Source organism: Ictalurus furcatus, chromosome 5, assembly GCF_023375685.1.
Source record: "Ictalurus furcatus strain D&B chromosome 5, Billie_1.0, whole genome shotgun sequence".
NCBI classification, from domain to species: Eukaryota; Metazoa; Chordata; class Actinopteri; order Siluriformes; family Ictaluridae; genus Ictalurus; species Ictalurus furcatus.
This window is the reverse complement of record NC_071259.1, coordinates 27,585,213-27,607,523: the sequence shown is the minus strand read 5'-3', so window position 1 is coordinate 27,607,523 and position 22,311 is coordinate 27,585,213. Positions and strand designations below refer to the sequence as shown.

Here is a 22,311-nt window from a genome sequence, read left to right as displayed (position 1 = left end):
CGTTGTCAGTGTATGGACGTAAATGTGGTCTATCTTTGTCCTGCATGCTTCATACCCAAATTATTTGTTACAGAATGTCCTACATAATCCCAGTCTGATGCACACGTCTAGTCTCAACCAGATGCCCTGTAAACCTTTCTGGTTTCCTGTAAAACTTTCCAAAACATAAATACGGCACCTCCTGTTCGTATGAGCATTTGTCATTTGGAAGCACCTTTAACGGGAACGTACATATCGTTATGAGCTAGCTAGTGAGCTAGCCGACAAGCTATAAAGTCAGCATGGCTTGTTTGGGATCTGTTTCCGCTAGCGGAGCAAAAATAAACAGAACATTTGGCCATATTGTGTCCGAAGTGTCAGTTATTCAATATTAATTTCTTGTTTATAGAACTGCTGTATATATCGCAATCGTGGAGTTATACTGACTGTGATTAGCTACGGCGCTCGCCGTGGGTCTTGCATGCCTGCGGCCAAATCACAGCCATGTCGATGTTCAGTGTAACCGCACTCTTGCTCTTGGAATATTGCTTAAATCTGTTTGTTCCGAATAATGTATGCATATTCATGCCTACTTTATGATGCTTTCGGGAAACAGCACGGCTATCCAGGAGCCGAATATATTTGTCGTGTCTTTAGTGAAGATGGCTCAATTCAATTTATAACTTTCTTTTTTTATACAAATGTTCTTTCGCTCAGACATTAATGATGACTTAACATCTAGAGAATCTTCTCATGGGGCTGGTATCCACGTTCCATCTGTATCCCATCCTTACTGCATCTTCTCATGTCCAGACACTCACAACATGGCAGATAACGCTGGATAATTGACAGAGTGTGGTTTTATTCCACTTCATTTACTTTAATTAAGTCTGTCTTTTTTTTCTTTCTTTCTCAAAGGCCTCTAGAGCCAAACCAACACCACACTCCAGAGACCCCGAAGCTATAATTAAAACTTGATGTCAATCACAGTGTCTTTCATTCAGGGATATTTCCAAGAGCGCTTTCCCATCAAGTCTCTATCACGACAAATTAAGAGCTGTGTCTTCTGGGACAACCAAGAGCGACCGGACCGTTCCCGATTCCAGCAGGGCATTAATCAATTACAGAAAGCTACGGGTCCTTACCAATTTCTGACCTAATCTACTTTGGGGGACTGCCACAATTCTATTAAGCAGCAAAGATATTAAAATTCAGAGCTCTTCGGGGTCTGATGACGTCTTTTTGCTAGATATACCTGCATAATCTGTCTGTAAAACATTAAAGAAAAATATACTCTATTTGTGGCATAAGTACACTTATACTACAGTGCTGTTGAATTCTTGAATCTGATTGGTCAGAAGGTGTTGATCAGTTTTTTCTGACAGTAGTTCCAGCTGCAAGGTAAATGAAGGTCTTTATGAATGCACTCATACTTATACATTATCATTTATATTGTTATTAAATGATAATTATAACAGGAGTTTGTCTGAAGGACGCGCCTCGACGTTTAACGTAACGTAATACGAAACAGATTTTTAATAAAGAAAATGTTAATCAATTGTAAATGGTTACGTTTAACGTGAGGAGACTTTTTTGTCTGTCATTTATGGAAGGAGTATCCAGTGTCAGTGCTCTTATAATAGTACATTTTTATTTAATATAAGACTTCAAGAAAAAAATCTTTCACTGACATTGCACAATAACTACAAACTGATTTTTAAAAAAAAATTACAATGTATTGTTCTTTGACAAAAAAGATATGTATTTAGGTATGGGTGGAATAAAACACCCCATGGCATGCAATTCATTGGAACATAATTTCCTTTGTAGTTGTTAAAACTTTGTTTTATATCAGGGTTAGGGCTTAGGGTTTAGGGGTTAGGGCTTAGGGGTTAGGGCTTAGGGGTTAGGTTAACCCTAACCCTAGCACCCCAAGGTTGATAATTTATCTCTTAAACATCCATCCTAACACTGAAAAGTCGAATTCATGTTTTCTTGTATTATCCACATTCTAGTTATTTTGCTATGAGGAGAAAGCGATATGGACAAAAGCATACTTATATATGTATTACAATTATGTGTTTACTCTAAAGGATATTTTAAAAAATACTATTAGTTGCAAAGATGTTTAAAGGATGTGGCTGTTTTTGGTGACGTTAGTGGACTGTCGGCTAGAGTGAAAGTTATCTTTTCAATCGTATAGAAAGAACGACTTAAGTGGTAATATATAAAAGATTAATACGGACCCAAAAATACATACATAATTTGAGGCCAAATCAAGGCAGACCAAACATAGACCAATGATGATTTTTTAAATAATGGTACTTTTTACTGGGCATCCTTGGACATGTTTATTTGCTCCTAGTGTATGTAGAACTGAGTAATAAGTAGATATATTCCAAAAAATATGTTTTATAACCATACTAACACAGTAACGTAAGTTAATAGTTTACCCTACACTATTGTAGTATACTCTGTCAAGCTAGTATACTAAGAATAAACTTCAAGTGACACGTCTGGACTATTAACACGCCTGCAGGAGTCTTCTATAAACCTTTAGTTACTCGTATGAACATTTTTGTGAAGGCATTCTATACATTTAGTGAACGTTTATTTATTTATTTTTTTCCAGTTCTTAAAGACAGCATGTGTTAGGTACAAGTCAGTTTACTGAATTTCTAAACTACAGGCATCGATGAATCAGGAAATGATTCATATGTATATATTTGATGAGTCATCAGCACTAAAAAAAAAAAAAAAAAAAAAGTGTGATTAAATCCGAGGCAGTGAATGCTATAAGAAGCATCAGAAATGCGCGTCCACTGACTCATCGACCGTGCACGAAAAGAATTCAGTTCCTAAAAAGTTGCAAATATTCTTGATGCGTCTCGTGTCACCTAACCCCACCTCCATCCCGGGAAGGGACCACGCTGTAAATGATTCAATCACTGTTTAGACAGGAGGGAAAAAGCCCTGGAAAAAAGAAATCTGTCTGCTCTGACAGTTGAATAAATGCCTGCTGGCATTTTGTAAATTTGCTTGGCTAGTGGGTGCGAAAGCACATGCAGAATCCGTACCAGCGACGAGATTGGTATGCACCGTCGGCGTCATGAATATTCGAAATTATTGACACCTCATAAAAAAAGTGCAAAGTGGACACTATAGGAGCTTGATTAAAAACCAAGGACAGAATACATCATTCGCTTCACTGTAAAGGGCAGTAAAGCTGAGGATGTTCTGTTGCTTGTAGATCTTTACACCCAGGTATGAGAGGACATTGTGCATAGATACACTTTTACACACACACAGCAGGGAGCCTAAAAGGGTTGCCACGGCTGCGGCTCCTGATTCCGGAGTGTGAACTGAGGTTTAACAAGTTCTGCATAAACATGGCCTGCTCGAAGATCCAGGGCAGCTATATCGAGGCCACAGTGTGGACACCCCACGGATTAACACAGGGAAATAACTCAATTACGAACCCAGTGCCAGAACCAAGCGCTCTAACCCCTGTCTAACCATCTGTGGCTGGAGGATCAGGAGAATAAGTTCCACACATCTTGCTTAGACCAGAGTCAAAACCGATGGGGAGTAGAGCAAATATCTTGAAGAGCATGTTATATCCAGGACCTTTTTTTTTTCTTCTCTCATTTGAGTTCAGATCACACTGAACTCAATTTGCTTGATCCACAGGAAGCTGATCCAGCATCAGTGATCTTTGATACATATGGACTATAGGGGGAAATGAAGCATTGATCCAGCCCTATGGAGCCTATTCCACTCATTTCTCAATCCACACGCTCTTACTAACTTGCCTCACCAAGCTCGTGTTCGTGTGGCTCTTTAATCTGTAACCGGTGTAATTAATTCACAGTCAGTCTATAACATGCGTCTCACCACTTAAAATGTATCAGGTAGCACTGGATAATTCAATTCGATTTATTTGAATTAACCAAGCATGCTTTACTCATCAATCAAGGCAGCAAGAGTTTGGTCATGTGTGCAAGCAGTTTTTCAAACCTAGGTACCTAGGTCCAGTCTTTCCGTTCTGAAAGTGGAGGAATATGGATGTTGGAGTCTGCCCGATGTGTGGTATTTCGAGTTAAGGAACGAGTGAGGATAGAGTGATGATTGAAGACACTTTTCAAGACACTAACAAACTGTCTCGATAGTATCATTTAAAGTATAATTTTAAAAAGAGCTTTTGTAGTCATCACCCCGGGTTAAGCTCCGCTGTCCTGAAGGCTTGACTTGAACTGACACATCTATGTGGGAGTGTGTGTACGTGTTAGCTGCAGTATTTAAACACAGCACAGCTGGTGTCTTGGCAAACAACCCAACAGGAACTGCATTCATTTATGCTTTTATGGCTCCTAACATAAAAAGCCGAACTTCTTTAAAGACGTAAAGCTGGGGACGGGCGCAAACGAAGCGAACAGAGTCAAAGTGAATAAACGAATGTGCAAAGGCAGATAAAAGGTGAGCACTGAAACACTGGACTCCTCTGAAGCAGCTGAACTGCTGCTAATGGGACCCATATTTATTGGCCCCCTGTTCCTCTCCTTTTGTGAGCCTTCGCCGTCCCAATGTGCCATTTATTCTCATTTGACCCGAAGTGCTGCCAGGCTGATCATGAGGCACTTACGCATAGCAAAACGTGCAGAGGTAGAACGGAAACAAATGGTGCCCCAAGAGTCACCCTGGGCACACCGAGATCCGTCATGATTACAGCGGCACGTCTTACTTATTACTTCCAAATGGCTGCGGCTTAAGAGAACCAAGGAGCAATTCCACATCCATTAGTGCTTATAGTACCTGGGGATTTTAAATCAGCACCTGCTGACTGTAACGAGCAATGAATATCAGCGTATCTTGTTAATGAGCACTAAGTTCATGATGTCATAGTACTACTTTTGCATGTGAAATATAGTGTATGTAAGTGTGTAAGAAGTAAATCGAACATGACAGCTCCCTGACAATAGGATTTTATTGAGTTTGCATGTGCTAAGGAAGAGAATATTGATTTGTAAAGAACAGTAGTGCCTGGGGTATTACTCAGACCGAGAAGTATAATTGGCTTCGAATACTTTTTTTTTTTTCCCCTAGTCTTAATCCATCACTTGAGTGGTGAAAGCTCTGTACTCAACTAATGATGCCTGTTCTCCAGCGGTGCTCCTCCAAAAGACCTTCCCAGTAAGAAAGAGACACTTTTTTCATTTGTCCATTATCGTGCCATTCTGAATGGCAGCTGTTTTTTTTTTGTCCCCCCAATGTTTGAGCAATCTGTGAAAAGGCACTCACAAGGAGTTTGGTACTGAATCTTTTTTCTTTTCTTTTTTTCCTGCTGGAAACACATGGAAGTAAAAAAAAAAAAAAAAAAGCTTCTCATACAAAAGCCAGTGCTAAAAGGGGAGCACACAAGAGACCTTGCCTCAGTAGCCTTTTCCCTCCACCTCCTACAGAAGTATCTGAAAAGTTGAAAGGTTCTTTAGACGTGAGAAAGAGAGACAGAATGAGATAGAAAAACAGGGCGGTCACCATGAAACGAGAGGCCTTTCGAGCACCGAGCCTACAGAATGTTTCCCTCAGAGTTGCATGGAACCTTGAAAGCTTTGGCACCGGCGGCCCCGGTAAATTATTCAGACAGGATGCAGGAATGGGGAGGACTTCCACAGCAATCGCGATGCCAACAGGGCGGAAAGTAAATGTAAAGCGTCGCCCGCTGCGGCTTCGCATACGGAGCATTAGTGGCTCAGAGGTGGTCAGAGAGAAAGTGAGAGTGAGAGGAAAGGGAAAGAACGAACGAAAGACAGGACAATAGTAAGGATGACAGGATAAAAAAGGAAGAGAGAGAAAAGAATTAGAGCTCGATGCCAACGTTATCAGCAGGGGATGGGTGCAAGGGCGGACGCACGGATGGACTGGTGGATTTTAAAAAAAAAGCTAGCCAAGAAACGAGTTTGAGTTCCTGATCCCGAACGTATAAGTAACATCTCCGAATGATAAACTATTTCAGACATTTGACTGACACTTGCTGTGACCTTGACCTAAAATCTAATCAGTTCCTCTGCTGGTTACAATAATAATTCCATATAAATCCTACAAACCTTTAAGCGCTCGTTCTTGAGATGCTGCACTGACAAGAATCTCGTATTGTAAGGGTGATGCAAATATGAATGGATGGACAGATGGATGAACAACCAGAAAACGCAATGCCCCGACCACTTTCTTTCACAAGAAAGAACGAAAAAGTCGATGGTAAGGAAGAAATGTTGAAAAGGAAGGAAAACAGAGAGAGAAAAAAAGCGAAATAAAGAACGGATGAAAAGACAGGAAGAAAGAAAGGAAGAAAGAAAGGCTCGGGGGAGTGTGTTTGGGTTTGAAATACAAGAAAGACCTTTGAGCTCCTGAATGCAACACAATCTGAGATTGAAATGCATAAAAGAAATGCATAAACTCGGAAACTCTGAAAGAGTCGACGGTGTGACATTCACTACTCAAGGATATGACAGATCTGTCAGCAATTGCTAGATGAGTTCAAATCGACTCCAAATTTGTCTAACATTACTGAAGCTAAATTTCATCAGAAATTTAAAAATGAAGCAGAAGCAAGAAGCCTCTTTGAGTTGCTAAAAAGATGAAACAGGAACCCGAAGCTAGTAGCACTAGAGTTCTTGCCATGACTGCATTAGCACCACATCACCCCAGTGTACCACTGCTGAAGGCTGACCTCTAGAGAACAGTGGAGAGCAAGTCGAGGATGGCCAGACCCAGGCGTGTGATACAGCAACGAGCGCATCGGTAACAAATCTAAACCACTATGCAGGAGAGAGAGTGGAAAGAGAAACACTCACACTCCTACTCGTCCAGCGTGTCCGGTTCTTCCGCTACACTCGCAATGGCGGTATTTTACACTCCGTGTCTGCAAGAGCTCTCGAAAATGAATGTCCGTGAAGTTCATCGGGTATTTAAGATTGCATTCGAAGCCCTTCCTAGCAAGTTGAAGAAAGGCTTCAAACTGTATGGTATGTCATACATAAATAAGGAAATACCTACGACACAAAGTAGCTTTTTCGTATTGATTGCTACGGCCGAGTGAAAGAAAGAAAGAAAGAAAAGGTAGGAAGTGGCATCTTAATTTTCCTCTGCACATGAGCTGTACTTATTGCAGAGTGAAAAGGTGATGGGATAAAGGCCCTCTATAATTCATTTCAGCCCCCTATTGAAGCATCACAGTGGGGTTCTGCCAATTATTGCCTGAGTGTGTCTCCATCACCTGCTGCGCTACTGTCCTCAGCAGGAACCTGCAGGACACTATTCTCTACATATCACCCTTGTGCAGGATCTACACACACACACACACACACACACACGTTTCTTAAACACACATGTTTCTTTGTGAGGACCTTCCACTGGCATAATTATTAATGCAGCTAATTAATACTATGCTACACCTAAATATTAATCTCTTTTACCCCCCCCCCCCCACACACACACACACCCCCACACACAGTATGATGGTGACTCAAAAAAAACATTTTTTGCACTGTTTAGTGCAAGTAGGTCTTCCAAAAGTGTACATAATTTCCATTTCGTTCAATGGACGTGTGCCATTTAATTTAAGTTTAACTTCTATCACACTTTTAAGGGGGCTTAATGATTAGCACGTTCCCCTCGCACGTCCGAGGTTAGAGGCTTGAATCCTGCCCTCCGCCCTGCGTGCGTGGAGTTTGCATGTTCTCCCCGTGCTTCGGGGGTTTCCTCCGGGTACTCCAGTTTCCTCCCCCAAAGACATGCATTGTAGGCTGATTGGCATTTCCATAATTGGTCCGCAGTGTGTGAATGTGTGTGGGATTGTTCCGTACAGTGGGTTATGCCCCGAGTTCCCTGAGATTGGCTCCAGGCTCCCCATGACCTGTGTAGGATAAGCTGGATGGATCACACCTCAAGGTTATTCCTTTGATTCACCCATGTATATTTAAAAAAAAATTCAACAAAAAAATAAGAAGGAGGAGAAAAAAAGAAAAGAAATGGAAAATAAAAATTCCTATCCTTGTGGGGACACTTGGTCCACACCAATACAGATAAACAGACCCCATACACACACACACAGTGTAGGGGCAGTAGATACTTAATGATGTTTAATGATGTGATTTAATTTGTTACCTGCAGTTACGTTAGCTCTTTTTCCTTTAATTAGTCACTAATCTGTATATTTGTCTTGATATTATCAGCGTATAAAACAAAAAAAAGTCCTATTTGGATAACAAGTACACAAAGCTCAGTCACTGATCTTTTTTTGTATGTAGATGACCTCATATTTGTGTACAGTATGAAAAAAACTTCTTTCAGGGTTGAGTAAATGTTACCATCTTTTTTTTTTTTTTCCTTATTTTTTTGTCCTATTTACAATATCCCTGGCCAGTTTGTGTGATTCACACCTCCCGAGCATGGAGCCGGATGGAGGAGCCACGCAGTCCTGCTCAGTCTGATGCATCCACCCTGCACGTCTCAGTCGTGGTGTTTAGGCTGGTATTGCGAGTGGGCAGAGCGCGGCGGCCTTTAATGCACCATATGCTTTTGTGCAGGAGGATGGGCACGAATCGGCTGAGCAGGAATCTCCTACCGAGGTGGCGTTATGCGCAGGAAATAGTACACCATAAAGAATGGGCAGATGAAAGTTTGATGAGGGACGGCGTTCTGATGAAAAATTCTGTTTGCCTTCCCAGGACACCCGCTTTTATTCCAGCCCCTGGGGCGCAGATCCGGGCAGCGGAGATATTTACCCCTGTGGTGCCGGCTTTCAGGGAGTTGAACGCCTCTTAATCAAATTTCAAAGATCCCGGTGCTCAGAGAAAGGTGTAGGAGGACAGTTCTGAGTTATTCCTGCGTTTCCCCCTACTTGTGATTCCTTTCTGCTTGATAACCTTTTGAAAACTTTGGCACAAATCACAGCAAAATCCTAAAGGCTGTTTTCCCCTTTTTCATTGCACGTGCCTAAAAGAAATCTGTGCAAGCATTTTTATATATATATATATATATATATATATATATATATATGTGTGTGTGTGTGTGTGTGTGTGTGTGTTCGCATGCACAAAGTAATTAAAATTGCTATCATCCTTGTGAACTGTAACTGAAGTGCAGTACAGAAAGCAGGAATGATTAAAGACTTGAATTACATGCAACATGACGTATTGTTCTTTCTGGGTTTTTTTTTTTTGTTGTTGTTTCTTTTCATTTTTTAATCACAGTACTGCGCTCGCTGGATGACAGTCTCATCTCCTTCCATAATACCCATTACATCATTACTGACTGCTGTTCAAGAGGGAGCGGCAGCTCAAATTCACACAATGTCAAGCAGTGCAGAACAAGAGACGTCGCACAATTTAGGAGGGTTTATGATATCGTCTGTGGTATTGGATTGCACCCTCGGAAACATCGGAAAGCACTGCGACGTGTGCTATCTTAGGCTGTAAAATTCAGATCGGATTCCAGCTGGGTGCTGAATCATAATGTAATGGAGGAGCAGCATCTCCCATTTCATCATTCTTAAGATGTGGAGACTTTACAGTATCACTATACTCCTCGCAATTATGACTCCCTCAAGTGCTAATTGCGTTATCGGAGTTCAGAGTGTAGACGGGCAGCAGGATTTTAACAAGGACATCAGTTTCTCATTAATCCTTTGGGGTGAGAGCAGGGTTTGGGTTAATAGCAATGGGTTAATTCTATTATACTAATGATGAGGACATCATTAGTCCACTACATTTTATTCTCGGGAAATAGAGAGAGCTGAGGATTTTTGAGAGTAAGAAAACTAAGCTGGAAATAAAACCATCCTGATATCTCGCAAGATTTTCAGCCATGGATGCAGTCCAACTTTCACCTAATATGAAAATGGTTCGCTGCCCATTTTCACAGACTAAGAATGTATAATGGAAAACAAAAGTTCAGGCATAGATCCAAGAGACTGGTTTAGCTTAGACAGTTTTGGCTGTTACTAAGCAAGTATATAGTCCCCTCCAAATCAATTGAATGGCAAGGCCAGTTCTTTTATTGTTTTTTTGTTTGTTTGTTTGTTTTTTTGCTGTAGACTGAAGACATTTGGGTTTGAGATCGAAAGATGAATATTAGAAGAGAGGTTAGAATTTCAGCTTTTATTTCATGGTATTTATATGGAGACGCGTTAAACAACATTTTGTATCAGACCTCTGAAATTGTAGGCCTGTGACTGACTGTGACGGTTCTTTTTGTTAGCCAGGTGTGTCCTGCTGGACTGATTGTTTAAACAGTAAATGGCTCTGAACATCTCCTCTTGGTTTTAGCCTTCAGTTTCAAATGTGAAGACTGCATTTGTTGTGAAAAAGGATAAGCCAACACGAAGATCAGAGAGCTGTCTATGGGAGAAAAGCAAGCTATTTTGAAGCTGAGAAAATCAGATCTTCTTCTTCTTCCTCTTCTTCTTCTTCTTATTACTGGCATAGCCAATACAACAATTTGGAATGTCCTGTGAAGATATCACAATCCACTGTTCAAAGATGACTACGAGTGCAGAAATATAGAGGCCAAAGCACAAGATGTAATAAGCAGTAAGAATCAGAAAGCCAGATAGGAATTCGCAAAGAAATATAGAGATGAGCCACAAAAGTTCTGGAACCAAGATTAACCTCTAATAAAGTGATGGGACGGCCAAAGTGTGGAAAAAGAAAGGATCTGCTCATGATCCAAAACATACAAGCTTATCTATGAAACATGGTGGAGGTAGTGTCATGGCTTGGGCTTGCATAGCTATTTCCAGAACAGGCTCATTAATCTTTATTGATGATGGAACTCATGATGGTAGCAGCAGAATGAATTCAGAAGTCTACAGGAACATTTTATCTGCCAGTTTATAGAGAAATGCGTCTAAATGAATCTGTACGACACATGTGTATACAGATGTGTATGCGCAACCAAGAGAAAGTCCATTACAGAGAGCCGCAGCAACTCCTTTACACCGGCAATAACCAAGAACACTTGTCTCCACACTTGCTCGACATCATTGAATTATGTATCTCATCATATGCCAGTGTAATGAATGTATTGAGAGTGCTCTCGTCGAAGCCGCATTGAGAGCTGTCTGCTTTGTAACCTTAGCGGAAGAGTAACCGAGGCCAAGGACTCACATTTGATGGTCAGTTCTTATGGCGCAGGGCTTTTTAGCAGCACACTCGTGCCGTTCCCCAGAGGTTGCATTAAGTGCTGTTCAGCCCTAGACCCTTCCATCCATAATACATTCCCCTTTCTGCTCGCCACTGTACTGTTGTACCAACAGCACCAAGCTCCTCCTTAAACTAGGCCAAGTATTACATCATGCACAAGCAACTGCAGACAAAAGCAAAAAAAAAAGAAGGAAATTTACACACAAATCTTAGAAAAATTCACAGATGCACATGCAAAGGTGGCAAAATTGTATCCCCCGCACACTGCTTAGCTAAAGATGTAAATAGGTCACCTCTGACAGTTGTGCTCAGAACGTCTTTACATCAGTCGGTTAATTCAATATTTCAAATAGCATGAGTGGTTCTTTTCACTCGGCGAGATGGTAAGCGTGGATAATTGATTTCTATGCCCTAGCATTCAAGCTCTGCTACTTTTGTAGCGGGTGACCCTCTGTAACCAACACTGCTTCAATGAAAGGTTTCAAAAATAAGCACATTCAGAATGTTTCAACATGAGCTTTGGTTACAGAATGCTGAAAGCCAAAAAGGTGGCAGCACTTAAAAAATACCAGTGTAAAGAAATCAATTATTTGTGGTATAAGAGATAAATAACATACTTTGAAAAGCACCTTTCGGACTGCTCTCGTTGCCAGCCCTGGTGGAACTGAACAGCTCGGGGGTCCTCAGTTCCATTCTGAGCTTGTTTTACTGTCAATGTGGAGTTTCACACTGTATGTTCACCCTGTGTGGGTTTCCTCTGGGTTCCCAAAAACATTCTGGTAACTGGATTAGCAACTCTAAATTGCTCCTATGTGTGAATGTGTGTGTGTGTGTGTGTGTGTATAGTGCCCTGCGATGAACTGTATTCCCACCTCATCCCCAGTGCTCCTATTAAAGACTCCAGATCCACTGCAACCCGGATAGAGTGGTTGCGGAAAATTAGTAAATGTCTACACTAGGTGCTTTGTATCAGTGGCATGTCCAGCTTTCTAGATATGAGATGGCACAGCACACTAATGGGTGGCACCAGTTAATTAGATACTGAGCACTTGAATTTATAGAATATCTGATTTGTTCCTTGGTTCAAAATGAATGGACACATACTGATATTACTGTAATGGCTTCATATATAGCTGTGCTATAGTTCTTCAGACTGATAGAATGTGATATGTGGTTCATTCAGAACTGAGCACTTAATGGTGTGATTGGTGGCTTTAAATTGCTCCTAGGTATGATTAAGTGTGTGAATGTGTGTACGTAGTGCCCTACAATGGCCATCCAGGGGGTATTCCCACCTCAAGACCAGTGTCCCCAGGATAGGTTCTGGATCTGCCGCAATCCTGACTAGGATTAATCCTGGATTTATTGCTGAAGATGAATGAATGAATCTGGCATTATTAAGGCATGCATTTGATGCACTCGTTTAATGACCGGTTTTGTATTTTTCCAGCTCCACTGCACTTGATTCAACTCCAAAATGCTTAATAATCAAGGGATGCGCCAACGAGTTAATTAAAACCAATATACTTTGTACTGCACCGCACTCTGAGGATTGGGACTGGAAGCTTCTGATCTCTATCCATTCTGTCACTCTTTGGATGCAAACTTTAGGTGTTGGCGTACCAGTTCTCGGAGGACAGGCTGATGATGGAGCCCCCGCTCTCTCAAATTGTGAAAGGCCCAGGAGAGAATATGAGGAGGAGGAGGATTTCTGATCTGCTCACCCAGCTGTGTGTGCATGTGTGCTTGGTCTCCTTCACGCATGCCTGCTCTTCACAACACCAAGACACCCATGAGGAAAGAAAGGAGCAGCAACAGCCCTCGGATTCACCCATAATGACATGTGACACACTTAGGGCACATGCTGGAGAGTGGTGCAGGAAGTGTTCTGGGTGCTTTGTCTTCAGTTGAAACAAACTATTCATGCCTCGTCTGGTAGCGTAGACAGCTGAGACGGATCAAAAAAGATGCTATACTAAATTCTTGAGCAGACCAAGTAAGGTGAAAAGTGTTAGGTGCACTGTGGGTTAATGTGAAAGGTGTTAGGTACACTGTGCGTTAAGGCGAAAGGTACACTCTAGAAGCTCTTATGTAATACATAGTTAGTTTATATTGTGGTTTATACTGTATATCCAAAGAATGCAGCATGCACACACTTGTACAGTTGGTATTTGATGACAATACTTGATACCAGCAATATCGAAAACTATGAAAAAATAAGATTTGAAGAAATGGCTCGACCAATCATGATAACTTGACTAGCTACTGTATGAATGAAAATTAGCAGCCAACCGAACAACTCAATATCCATTCACTTTCCTTTGGCATCAATATAGAATTTACTAGAAAAATCCATACTTTCAAAAGAATACATCAGGTTTTGGTCCAAATTTTCATTTGATTCTTCTGACTGTAACGTACTTTGACACCTCAACATTAACGACCCATGAATATATTTCATCTTATAAATATGTCATATATATATATATATATATATATATATATATATATATATATATATATATATATAAAAATTTTATTTATTTATTTTTTTTGGTTAAACAAACTTTTTAATCATGCCTTGGCGATCTTTTCACAACGATCATGTTTGGTAAGGAGCCAGTTTAACAAATGTGGTAAAAACAGTCGGTCTACAATGTTGCTAGCTAAGTGTGATTTCCTCACATAGTGAATGCCAGGCTTTCCCAAGTGGTTGCATAGTTATGTACTGCAGCAAAACAGATCATAAGGATAATTCATTCAGTTTGTCATTAGATATCGGCTGTTGAAATGTCCATGATGCTCCGGCACCATAGTCAGAATGATATCCATTCCTCCATCCATCCATCCTTCCATTTTCTGTACCCCTTATCCTACACAGGGTTGCGGGGAGCCTGGAACCTATCCCATGGAACTCAGGACACAAAGCAGGGGACGATCACACACACTCACACATCCACACACTACGGACAATTTGGAAATGCCAATCAGCCTTCAATGCGTATCTTCAGAATGGGGGATGACACCAGAAGCACGGGGAGAACATGCAAACTCCGAGCACACAAGGCGGAGGTGGGAATCGAACCCCCGACCCCAGAGGTGTGAGGCAATTACTTGTATCTGACATACATGTAAAAGAAGAAATTCTGTAGTTTACATAATTATGTGTAAGATAAAGAGTCAAAATTCCACAATGTGTACGGATTTTCAGACACTAATCTTGTATCAAAGTGTTCCTCTATTGATCGTAGGTTGTTCTTAGTCATAAGCGCTGATCCTGGATTGTGCCTGAGATATTTTAAGAGCACGAAGCCAAAGAATACACCTACCAGCCTCCCTAAAGTAAGTGTACTAAATCTAAGCTCCAGCTTTTACATCTTAAACGACACGGTGGATCGGGCCGAACGAGTTGATCTGAGCTAACCGGTCCCGCTCTGTAGATTCTGAACAGTGGAGCGGTGCAGTAGAACAGCTCTTTCCCTCACTCATCCGCACTGGGTTTTTCTCAGTGCTCACTCAGTCATCAGCTAATCCACTTACCGCTACCGAGAGAGCTTAGTGTCTGCCGTTAAGTATCTCGCACGGGTCGGTCTTGCCAGAGAGTAGAACAAGAGACAGATGGGAAGGAGGTTAATGCGAAAAAGAGATAGAGACAGAGAGCTTGGTGCATCAAAGCACCGGTTAGCGGAGAAATGCTCTCATTTCAATATAAATATTGTGGTGTGCAGGTAGAATTGAATTCACGTGTAATTTGTGCAGGAGAGGACAAAGGAAATTCCCCCCGTAGCAGCTGAGGTGTGAGGAGAAGTAATACCCACACACATACAGTAGAATTAGAGCAAATCAATAACTAGCCCACGTCTGCAAGAACGGAACGAATATAGTGCAGGCAGGTTTGTGCGTGGTTTACGCTGGCTTGATGTTCTTCAAAAGAGAAGTTTCTCCAACACCCACACTGGGACATTCAGAAGTTGACGGAGAGCGGCTTTTTCTGTCACTTTGTTCACGGTCGTATTTACCAACACGTAACAATCTCAGCGCTGCCTCCTCTGCCAGGAGCTCGCCTCGTATACACGCAGGGCAAATTAAAACCGAAACTCAAGACAGGCACGGTGGTGCGGCTTCCGCCTGAAGCCTCAGACTAACTTCTGATAAGCAGGATTCTGTGCTGACAGTCTGACATTTCCAAAATCATTCTGACGGAGGAAGTGACTGAGGGGGTCAGGGAGGATAATGGTTCTGTCCAGCTCTCAGACAGAACGGGCGCTTCCAGCTGATTCATCTGTCTTAACGCAGACTGCCCGGCTGCTGTCTACATCAGACCTCTGATATAGGATCAGTGCTTAAGTGACAACAGCTCTGTTTCAGCTATTTATAGTCCAAAGTGTTTGCAGCAAATCACTTGAAAATTTCCAACCTGTGTTTTCCTGGCACTGAATGCTTCTGAGTTGTGGTTTTTGTACTTTTGTAGCACAAGTCTGATCATTTCAACAAGTTTCCTCCAAGAACATACAGCCTGTTCACTAAAAATGGTCTAACCATGCATTGTGGTCTGACGCTTTTGCACACGTGTAGCAGTCTGACGCTCTTGCGCACGTGTAGCGGTCTAACGCTCTTGCGCACGTGTAGCGGTCTGACGCTCTTGTGCACGTGTAGCGGTCTGACGCTCTTGTGCACGTGTAGCGGTCTGACGCTCTTGCGCACGTGTAGCGGTCTGACGCTCTTGCGCACGTGTAGCGGTCTGACGCTTTTGTGCACGTGTAGCGATCTAACGCTCTTGCGCATGTGTAGCTGTCTGACGTTCTTGCGCATGTGTAGCGATCTAACGCTCTTGTGCACGTGTAGCGGTCTGACGCTTTTGTGCACATGTAGCGGTCTGACGCTCTTGCGCACGTGTAGCGGTCTGACGCTTTTGTGCACGTGTAGTGATCTAACGCTCTTGCGCATGTGTAGCTGTCTGACGTTCTTGCACACGTGTAGCGCTCTGACGCTTTTGTGCGCGTGTAGCGGTCTAACGCTCTTGCGCACGTGTAGCGCTCTGACGCTTTTGTGCACGTGTAGCTTCCTTTTAACATCTTCCTTACTCGAACTCACTCTTGCAGAGTGGACTTTTGATTTCTCAGCACTTTGACAATACAGCACAACTGGCTGCTGTGCACTCCACCCAACATCAGCAGCATATTCCCAGTGCTGATTCTGATTTGTAGCATTACACAGACTACAGCTGCACCACAAAGCCCGAGATAGGGTTCATGCAGCAGTGAGAAAAGGAGACGGGGGACGTGTAGTAAATAAGACACCGAGAAGTGTAGATCCTCCCATGGTAAAGCAGCTAGCTAATGAGCTGGAGTCTTTGCATAAATTCGACACGATCCTTTCGAATAATGCTAACCTAATTAATTTCCTCAGGTTCCAGGTTTAATCAGGTTCAAGACAACGTCTCTGGGATGCTTGCCTCCTTGAGGAAGAGCTCCCCATGCTATTCCAGCATTTCCAAATCGGGCTTGATCCAGTGGGACTCCTGTCTGTGAACTAAGTCTCTTATGCCTGGATCACATGTCAGACTGCAGCGCGGCAGCGTGCAGGAGAGCAGGGGAATGAAACACAAGTCTACTCTCTCCTGCAATACTGAAGCAAAAATGGAGATGTGAAGAGCGAGCTACACACACACACACACACACACACACAATTACACACACACAACCACACACGCACACACAGAGAGTGACAGTGCCTCATTATGCCGCTTGACATATGCGGCACTGTACTGCATGATGCTTTGTGAAAGTTACGCTTCACTTCTGAAAGAGGCAGCTCTACAACAGCACTCATAGATGTCATCAAAAGCAGTAGAAAAAAAAACACAGAAACCACTCTCTTTTTTGTTTTTAAGCCAGCCTCTTTTGTTTTATATATATATATATATATATATATATATATATATATATATATATATATATATATTTATAGAAGCACTCCACCAAGGCTAGTGATCTGGCCTAACTAGACAAGCTTTGAGGGAACACATAATCTGATCTTGGAAACAAGACACAAACCACAGCGGTAAAAATAACCAGCAAGCCTGAATTCCTTTGAACAAGTAGCACTAGATCTTACTCAGTTAGGGATGCTTATCCCTTGTTATTATACCCCATTTAACGTAATTACCAGTGATTATAACGCCACACTTGTTGACAAGCGGAAATGAGGCATGACAGAGAAAGTATGGCTGGGCCTCCGCTGTGTGACAGAAACGTCCCTGTGCCCGCCACTCGCACTCCCCGCTCCGCCACCCTACGGCTCTCCGTGCAGTCTATTTAGAGCAGCACTCACCATCCGGCCCATCGGGGAGGCCAAGACATTTTCATTATTCAGCGCTGCTAAAACGCTTCCCAATATTGTGGGATGAATAAAATATCCAGGAACAATTTTCCAGCAGGGTATTAGCTTAGCATTTTCAATGCCTGGCTTAGTCATTATGGAACTGAGGCATCATGGAACTGAGACATCAGTCAAGCTTCAGTGAGGTCCATTTGTCTGCTTTAAGCCAGCTCTCTCGCTGTCGCCGTTAAAACAATTTCCTGTTTGACATACTAGAATAACTATTGATTGAAGGCTTGTATTACCGGACGTTTGTGCTGTGCATCGACGCCCTCGTCCCGAATAGTTTCATAATGTATATGTTTTCCGACATATACATCCAGGACAGAGCAGCTTTGACTGTGATAGAAGTGTTTCCCTTCTGAGCACATGCTTTAAATCTTCGAAAGAAGTCTTAATCAATAACTATAGACATAATATTAAGGGAATATGTCAGCTTTGTTTAGCTGTTTTCCATTCCTGGCATCAGTAGAGTGTGTGCAATTATCAAACTATTTTGAGACATTTTTTCCTGTTTTGAGAAAACACCGGAAAACCCATTGACTTAAAGTTCACTTATAATGGAGGTCTAAGTGTAGTTATTGAATTCTGCTACTAAGCTTTTTTTTTTAAGCGAATATACGAGACAAATTCGAAACTACAAGCGTTATATTCTCCAAGGAATTAGGATAAGGCCAATATGAGAGAGGTGATCTTTTATACTTTTATCTTTCAAACATTGTAATAATATGGTAAATATTGTGGTGTCTATGCACAATCACATATTAATCGAAGCAAATCCACACCACGAATCCTTCCCTCGAAAAAGTAGTCCCAGGTCTGGAAGAACAAATAACACAGATGTAGAGCTTGACTTATAAAGACACTGGATTGAAGAATGAACAAAGGTTTTTTTTTTTGTTTATAAAAAATTGCTTATTGACTTTTCCAGCAACTGCCCTTTTTTAAGTGAGTTTCACGTAAAGAGGTTTTCGGTTCTTTCTTCAGTTATGAGATCTGAATCAAAATTCAGCTACGTGGTAATTCCACATGTGCTAAGAACACTGGAGTATTCCATTAAGGCGAAATATATCTATGTGCAGTTCGACAACAGATGTGAACCTAACCTCCAAGATTTTCGCTAAATTTTGCATTTTATATTTTGTCAAACAATTGAGGTACAACTGAAAAGTATTCGCCCTATCCTTGGGAGATCACAAGTTCGATGCCACAGCTATGCCCAGCTAAATTGGCCGTGCTCTCTGGATGGGATGGATGTCATGCTGTCTCTCCCCTGTCACTCACAGTGACACTAGCCAATCATGGGAGTCTGTGAGGTCATGTATGTGGAAGAGGGCAGATAGCACTCTCCGATGAGTACGCGATTGGATGGCTTCATGTGTCTTGGAAGAAATACGTGTTAGCCTGCATCCTTACCAAATGGGGGAGAAAAATGGAGAGAAAAAAAAAACTACTGTGACGAGCATACAATGACGTGAGATCTTACCTGGCGAGGACCTCAATATTAGAGATGGCGTAGAAGTACTTGAGCAGGTTGTCCCTCTGCACGTACGTTCCTCCAAGCGCAGGCCTCAGCAGCCGTAGCTTCAAGTCAGTGAACGTGAAGAAATCTCTCAAACCTTTCAAGCTCTCCATGCGTGTGTACAGGTTGTCCATTTTGAGCAACCTGGGCCCTGCAAAAATGGCAAAGCGGTCCCGAACCTCAAAGCGCACAATCTTCTCGTTCTTGGAGCCCACCCAGCGCGAGTACTGCTCGGTGCAGATGACCCGAGTCACATTGGTTGCTGAAAGGTTCTCCACCCTCTTGGGCTGCATACCAAACGCTTCCATGCAGTCGTCAGCATAGTACTGGTATGGATGCCAGGTTCGGCCTTTGTCCATCGACTTCTCCAGCACCATGATGGTGGGTCGGCCATACTCAAAGGTGATCTCGATGTCGTCTGTCACCTCCAGGCTCTTGTTCCATGACAGTGTGATGTTGGCCAGCAGCGGATCTGGGAAGCGGCTCCATGTCACCGTTTGCCAGTAGGTGATGAGGCCAGTGCGTTCACGGTCCTGCATCAGCTGAGGCGGGTGGGCCAGGTCCGGAGTGGACGCGTCACATTCGTCGCTACACAGGTATGGATTTTCCTAAACCGGGAACACAAAAACAATATCGGTCAACACTGCGATCCAGGTAATGCAAGAAGACACCAGTAAGAGCGCACGGTGGCTTAGTGGTTAACACGTTCGCCTCACACCTCCAGGGCCGGGGGTTTGATTCCCACCGTGGCCCTGTATGTGCGGAGTTTGCATGTTCTCCCCGTGCTGTGGGGGTTTCCTGCGGGTACTCCGGTTTCCTCCCCCAGTCCAAAGACATGCATGGTAGGCTGATTGGCATGTCCAAAGTGTCCGTAGTGTATGAATGGGTATGTGAATGTGTATGTGTGTATGTGATTGTGATTGTGCCCTGCGATGGATTTTCCCCGCTTTGTGCCCAATGCTCCCTGGGATAGGCTCCAGGTTTCCCCGTGACCCTGAAGAGGATAAGCGGTAGAAGATGGATGGATGGATGGACACCAGTACAAATTGTACAAATTTATAACTAAAGAACTCAACCTTTTAATGGTCCTTGTAGAAAGCTGATTCTGATTCTGATTATATAGATTGGTGTTTGGGCCAAATTTTTTAACATAGTGGAAAAGCCACTGTTTTACTATTTTAAACACGGACTTTCTGGATAAAACTGATTAGGTTAGGGTGATATTACAGGTCAGTTAGTCATGTTCTACTAAACAAGCTCCATGGATTAGGACAACAAATTATCATCAGAAGCAATCGTGGAACCTCTTAGCCACTGAATTGCTAGCTAATAGCTCTAATGTTAGTAATCTACAACATGCTATTAAATGTAAAAAATATTTACTATATTTTACTATATTTTCAGGTTTTGCTAAGAATTTGGCAATTGTAAACAAGATTCAGGTACCGAAATCTCACTTTTGTCAATCTGGGGGAAACGCAAGCTAGTTTATTAGTGGTTAGCTATCTGGCCTGCTATGTAATTTAGTAAGTAATGTTAGTGATGAATAACATTGTGCATTTCTCAAAATGCATTCTTAGATTAATGGCTCTTTGTTGTTTCTTTGAGGTTTTTTAAGCTTTCCGATAGGCTACTAGTCGGGAACACTTTCTGATGTTTCTAAGAGTTTATGAAAACAGTTCCGCTTGTGTTACAAATGCAAGCTAATTTACCAGTGGTTAGCTACCAGGACAGCTGCATATTTTCAAATTCCATAGTCGGGTATATTTATACGTTATAGGTTATTTTTAATGGTTAAAAATTGTGGATGTTGGAGGGTAAATATGGGGGGTAAAAGCATACACCTAAATGGTAAATGGTCTGCACTTATATATCACTTTTTTATCCTTAGCAGTTCTACAAAGTGCTTTACACTGCTTCTCATTCACCCATTCACACACACTCACACACCAGTGGCTGCAAAGCTGGCATGCAAGACGCTAGTTTACCATCGGGAGCAACTTGGGGTTCAGTGTCTTGCCCAAGGACACTTCGGCATGTGGAGTCATGTGGGGCCGGAATCAAACCGCCAACCCTACGATTAGTGGACAACCCGCTCTACCACCTGATCCTAGCCGCCCTACCTACTATCAAGAGGGTCCCTAAATGTGCCAATGTGTGTGCGGTTTTTTTGTCTATTTATGAAATAGGTATTGTTATATATTTATAGATATATTGCAAATAATTTAGATGAAAATAAACCGGATAGAATTTAAAAATGGTCAACGATACATTGCTGTAAAATTCAGAAACCGAATGGTCCACGGCAATGAAATATCTATTAGTAAATAGAGGAGGGAAACAATCAGGTCAACTGAGCACACATGGAGTGAGTGTGAACATGCTGAAAAAGTCCAATTCTAATCCTAAATATGTCACCCTGCTTTAAGAACAGGCCTGTCTTTCTGTCTTTCATGGCAGTTAGTGGATTGTTGGATTATACTGCTTAACACTAGATTAACTTTGTCCCATTTTTAAAGTCCCTGTCATTAGTATAGTTGTGAAGGCTGCACACATTTGCCCCAGTGTTTTAATGACATAGAAACGGGATGGATTAGCCGATGGACAGTCATGTGGTCACCCTGACCCCTTAATACATTTGTACCTCAGATATATTGGCATTCTACAGAGTTAACAGACACATCTAAAATATCCCGATACAGGCAAAACACAGTGTATGCTGAGGTTAAAATGTAGGACAGTCTTTGTAACTGAAATGTAATAATTATTATTAAGGAATAAAATACAACATGGTGTGCTGTAATAAGAAAATAATCATTGATGAGGTGTTACTGTTACCAAAGTTGATTGTTTTCCAACAACAGCATGTCCTAAAATATTCCTCTGATACGACAGCAGTGTGCTGGGTTTTTTTTTTTTTGTTGTTGTTGTTGGTTTTTTTGAGGCACTTCCATGAAACAAGTTAGCTCCAATTATCACTTTCATTATAACAGCTATAAACAGAGGGTCCCTCACCAGCATCTCTGTTTTCCTCTTTCACTTGAAGGTAATAATAAGAAAAAATACTGCTTGCCATGGTACCGAGAAACCGCAAAATGAAGACTTTCCTCATGGCAGAAAACTTAATGGTTACGTTAATGTGCTGACGCTGCCTACAGTCTTCTTTCATGAATGTTTAATGTCTCTTTACAGAAAGCTTCACCAGAGCAATGTATCCATTTTTCTTTG

General features: G+C 42.0%; 1 protein-coding gene across 1 annotated transcript in view; it reads right to left on the bottom strand.

The window, feature by feature from the left end:
- ntng2a (netrin g2a) overlaps nt 1-22,311 on the bottom strand; it is a 67,344-nt gene that overhangs the window by 27,747 nt on the left and 17,286 nt on the right. Inside the window, exon 2 of the mRNA XM_053625915.1 lies at nt 19,048-19,691. Within this exon, the coding sequence (XP_053481890.1) occupies nt 19,048-19,691 (644 nt within the window). The remainder of the gene's footprint in view (nt 1-19,047; nt 19,692-22,311) is intronic.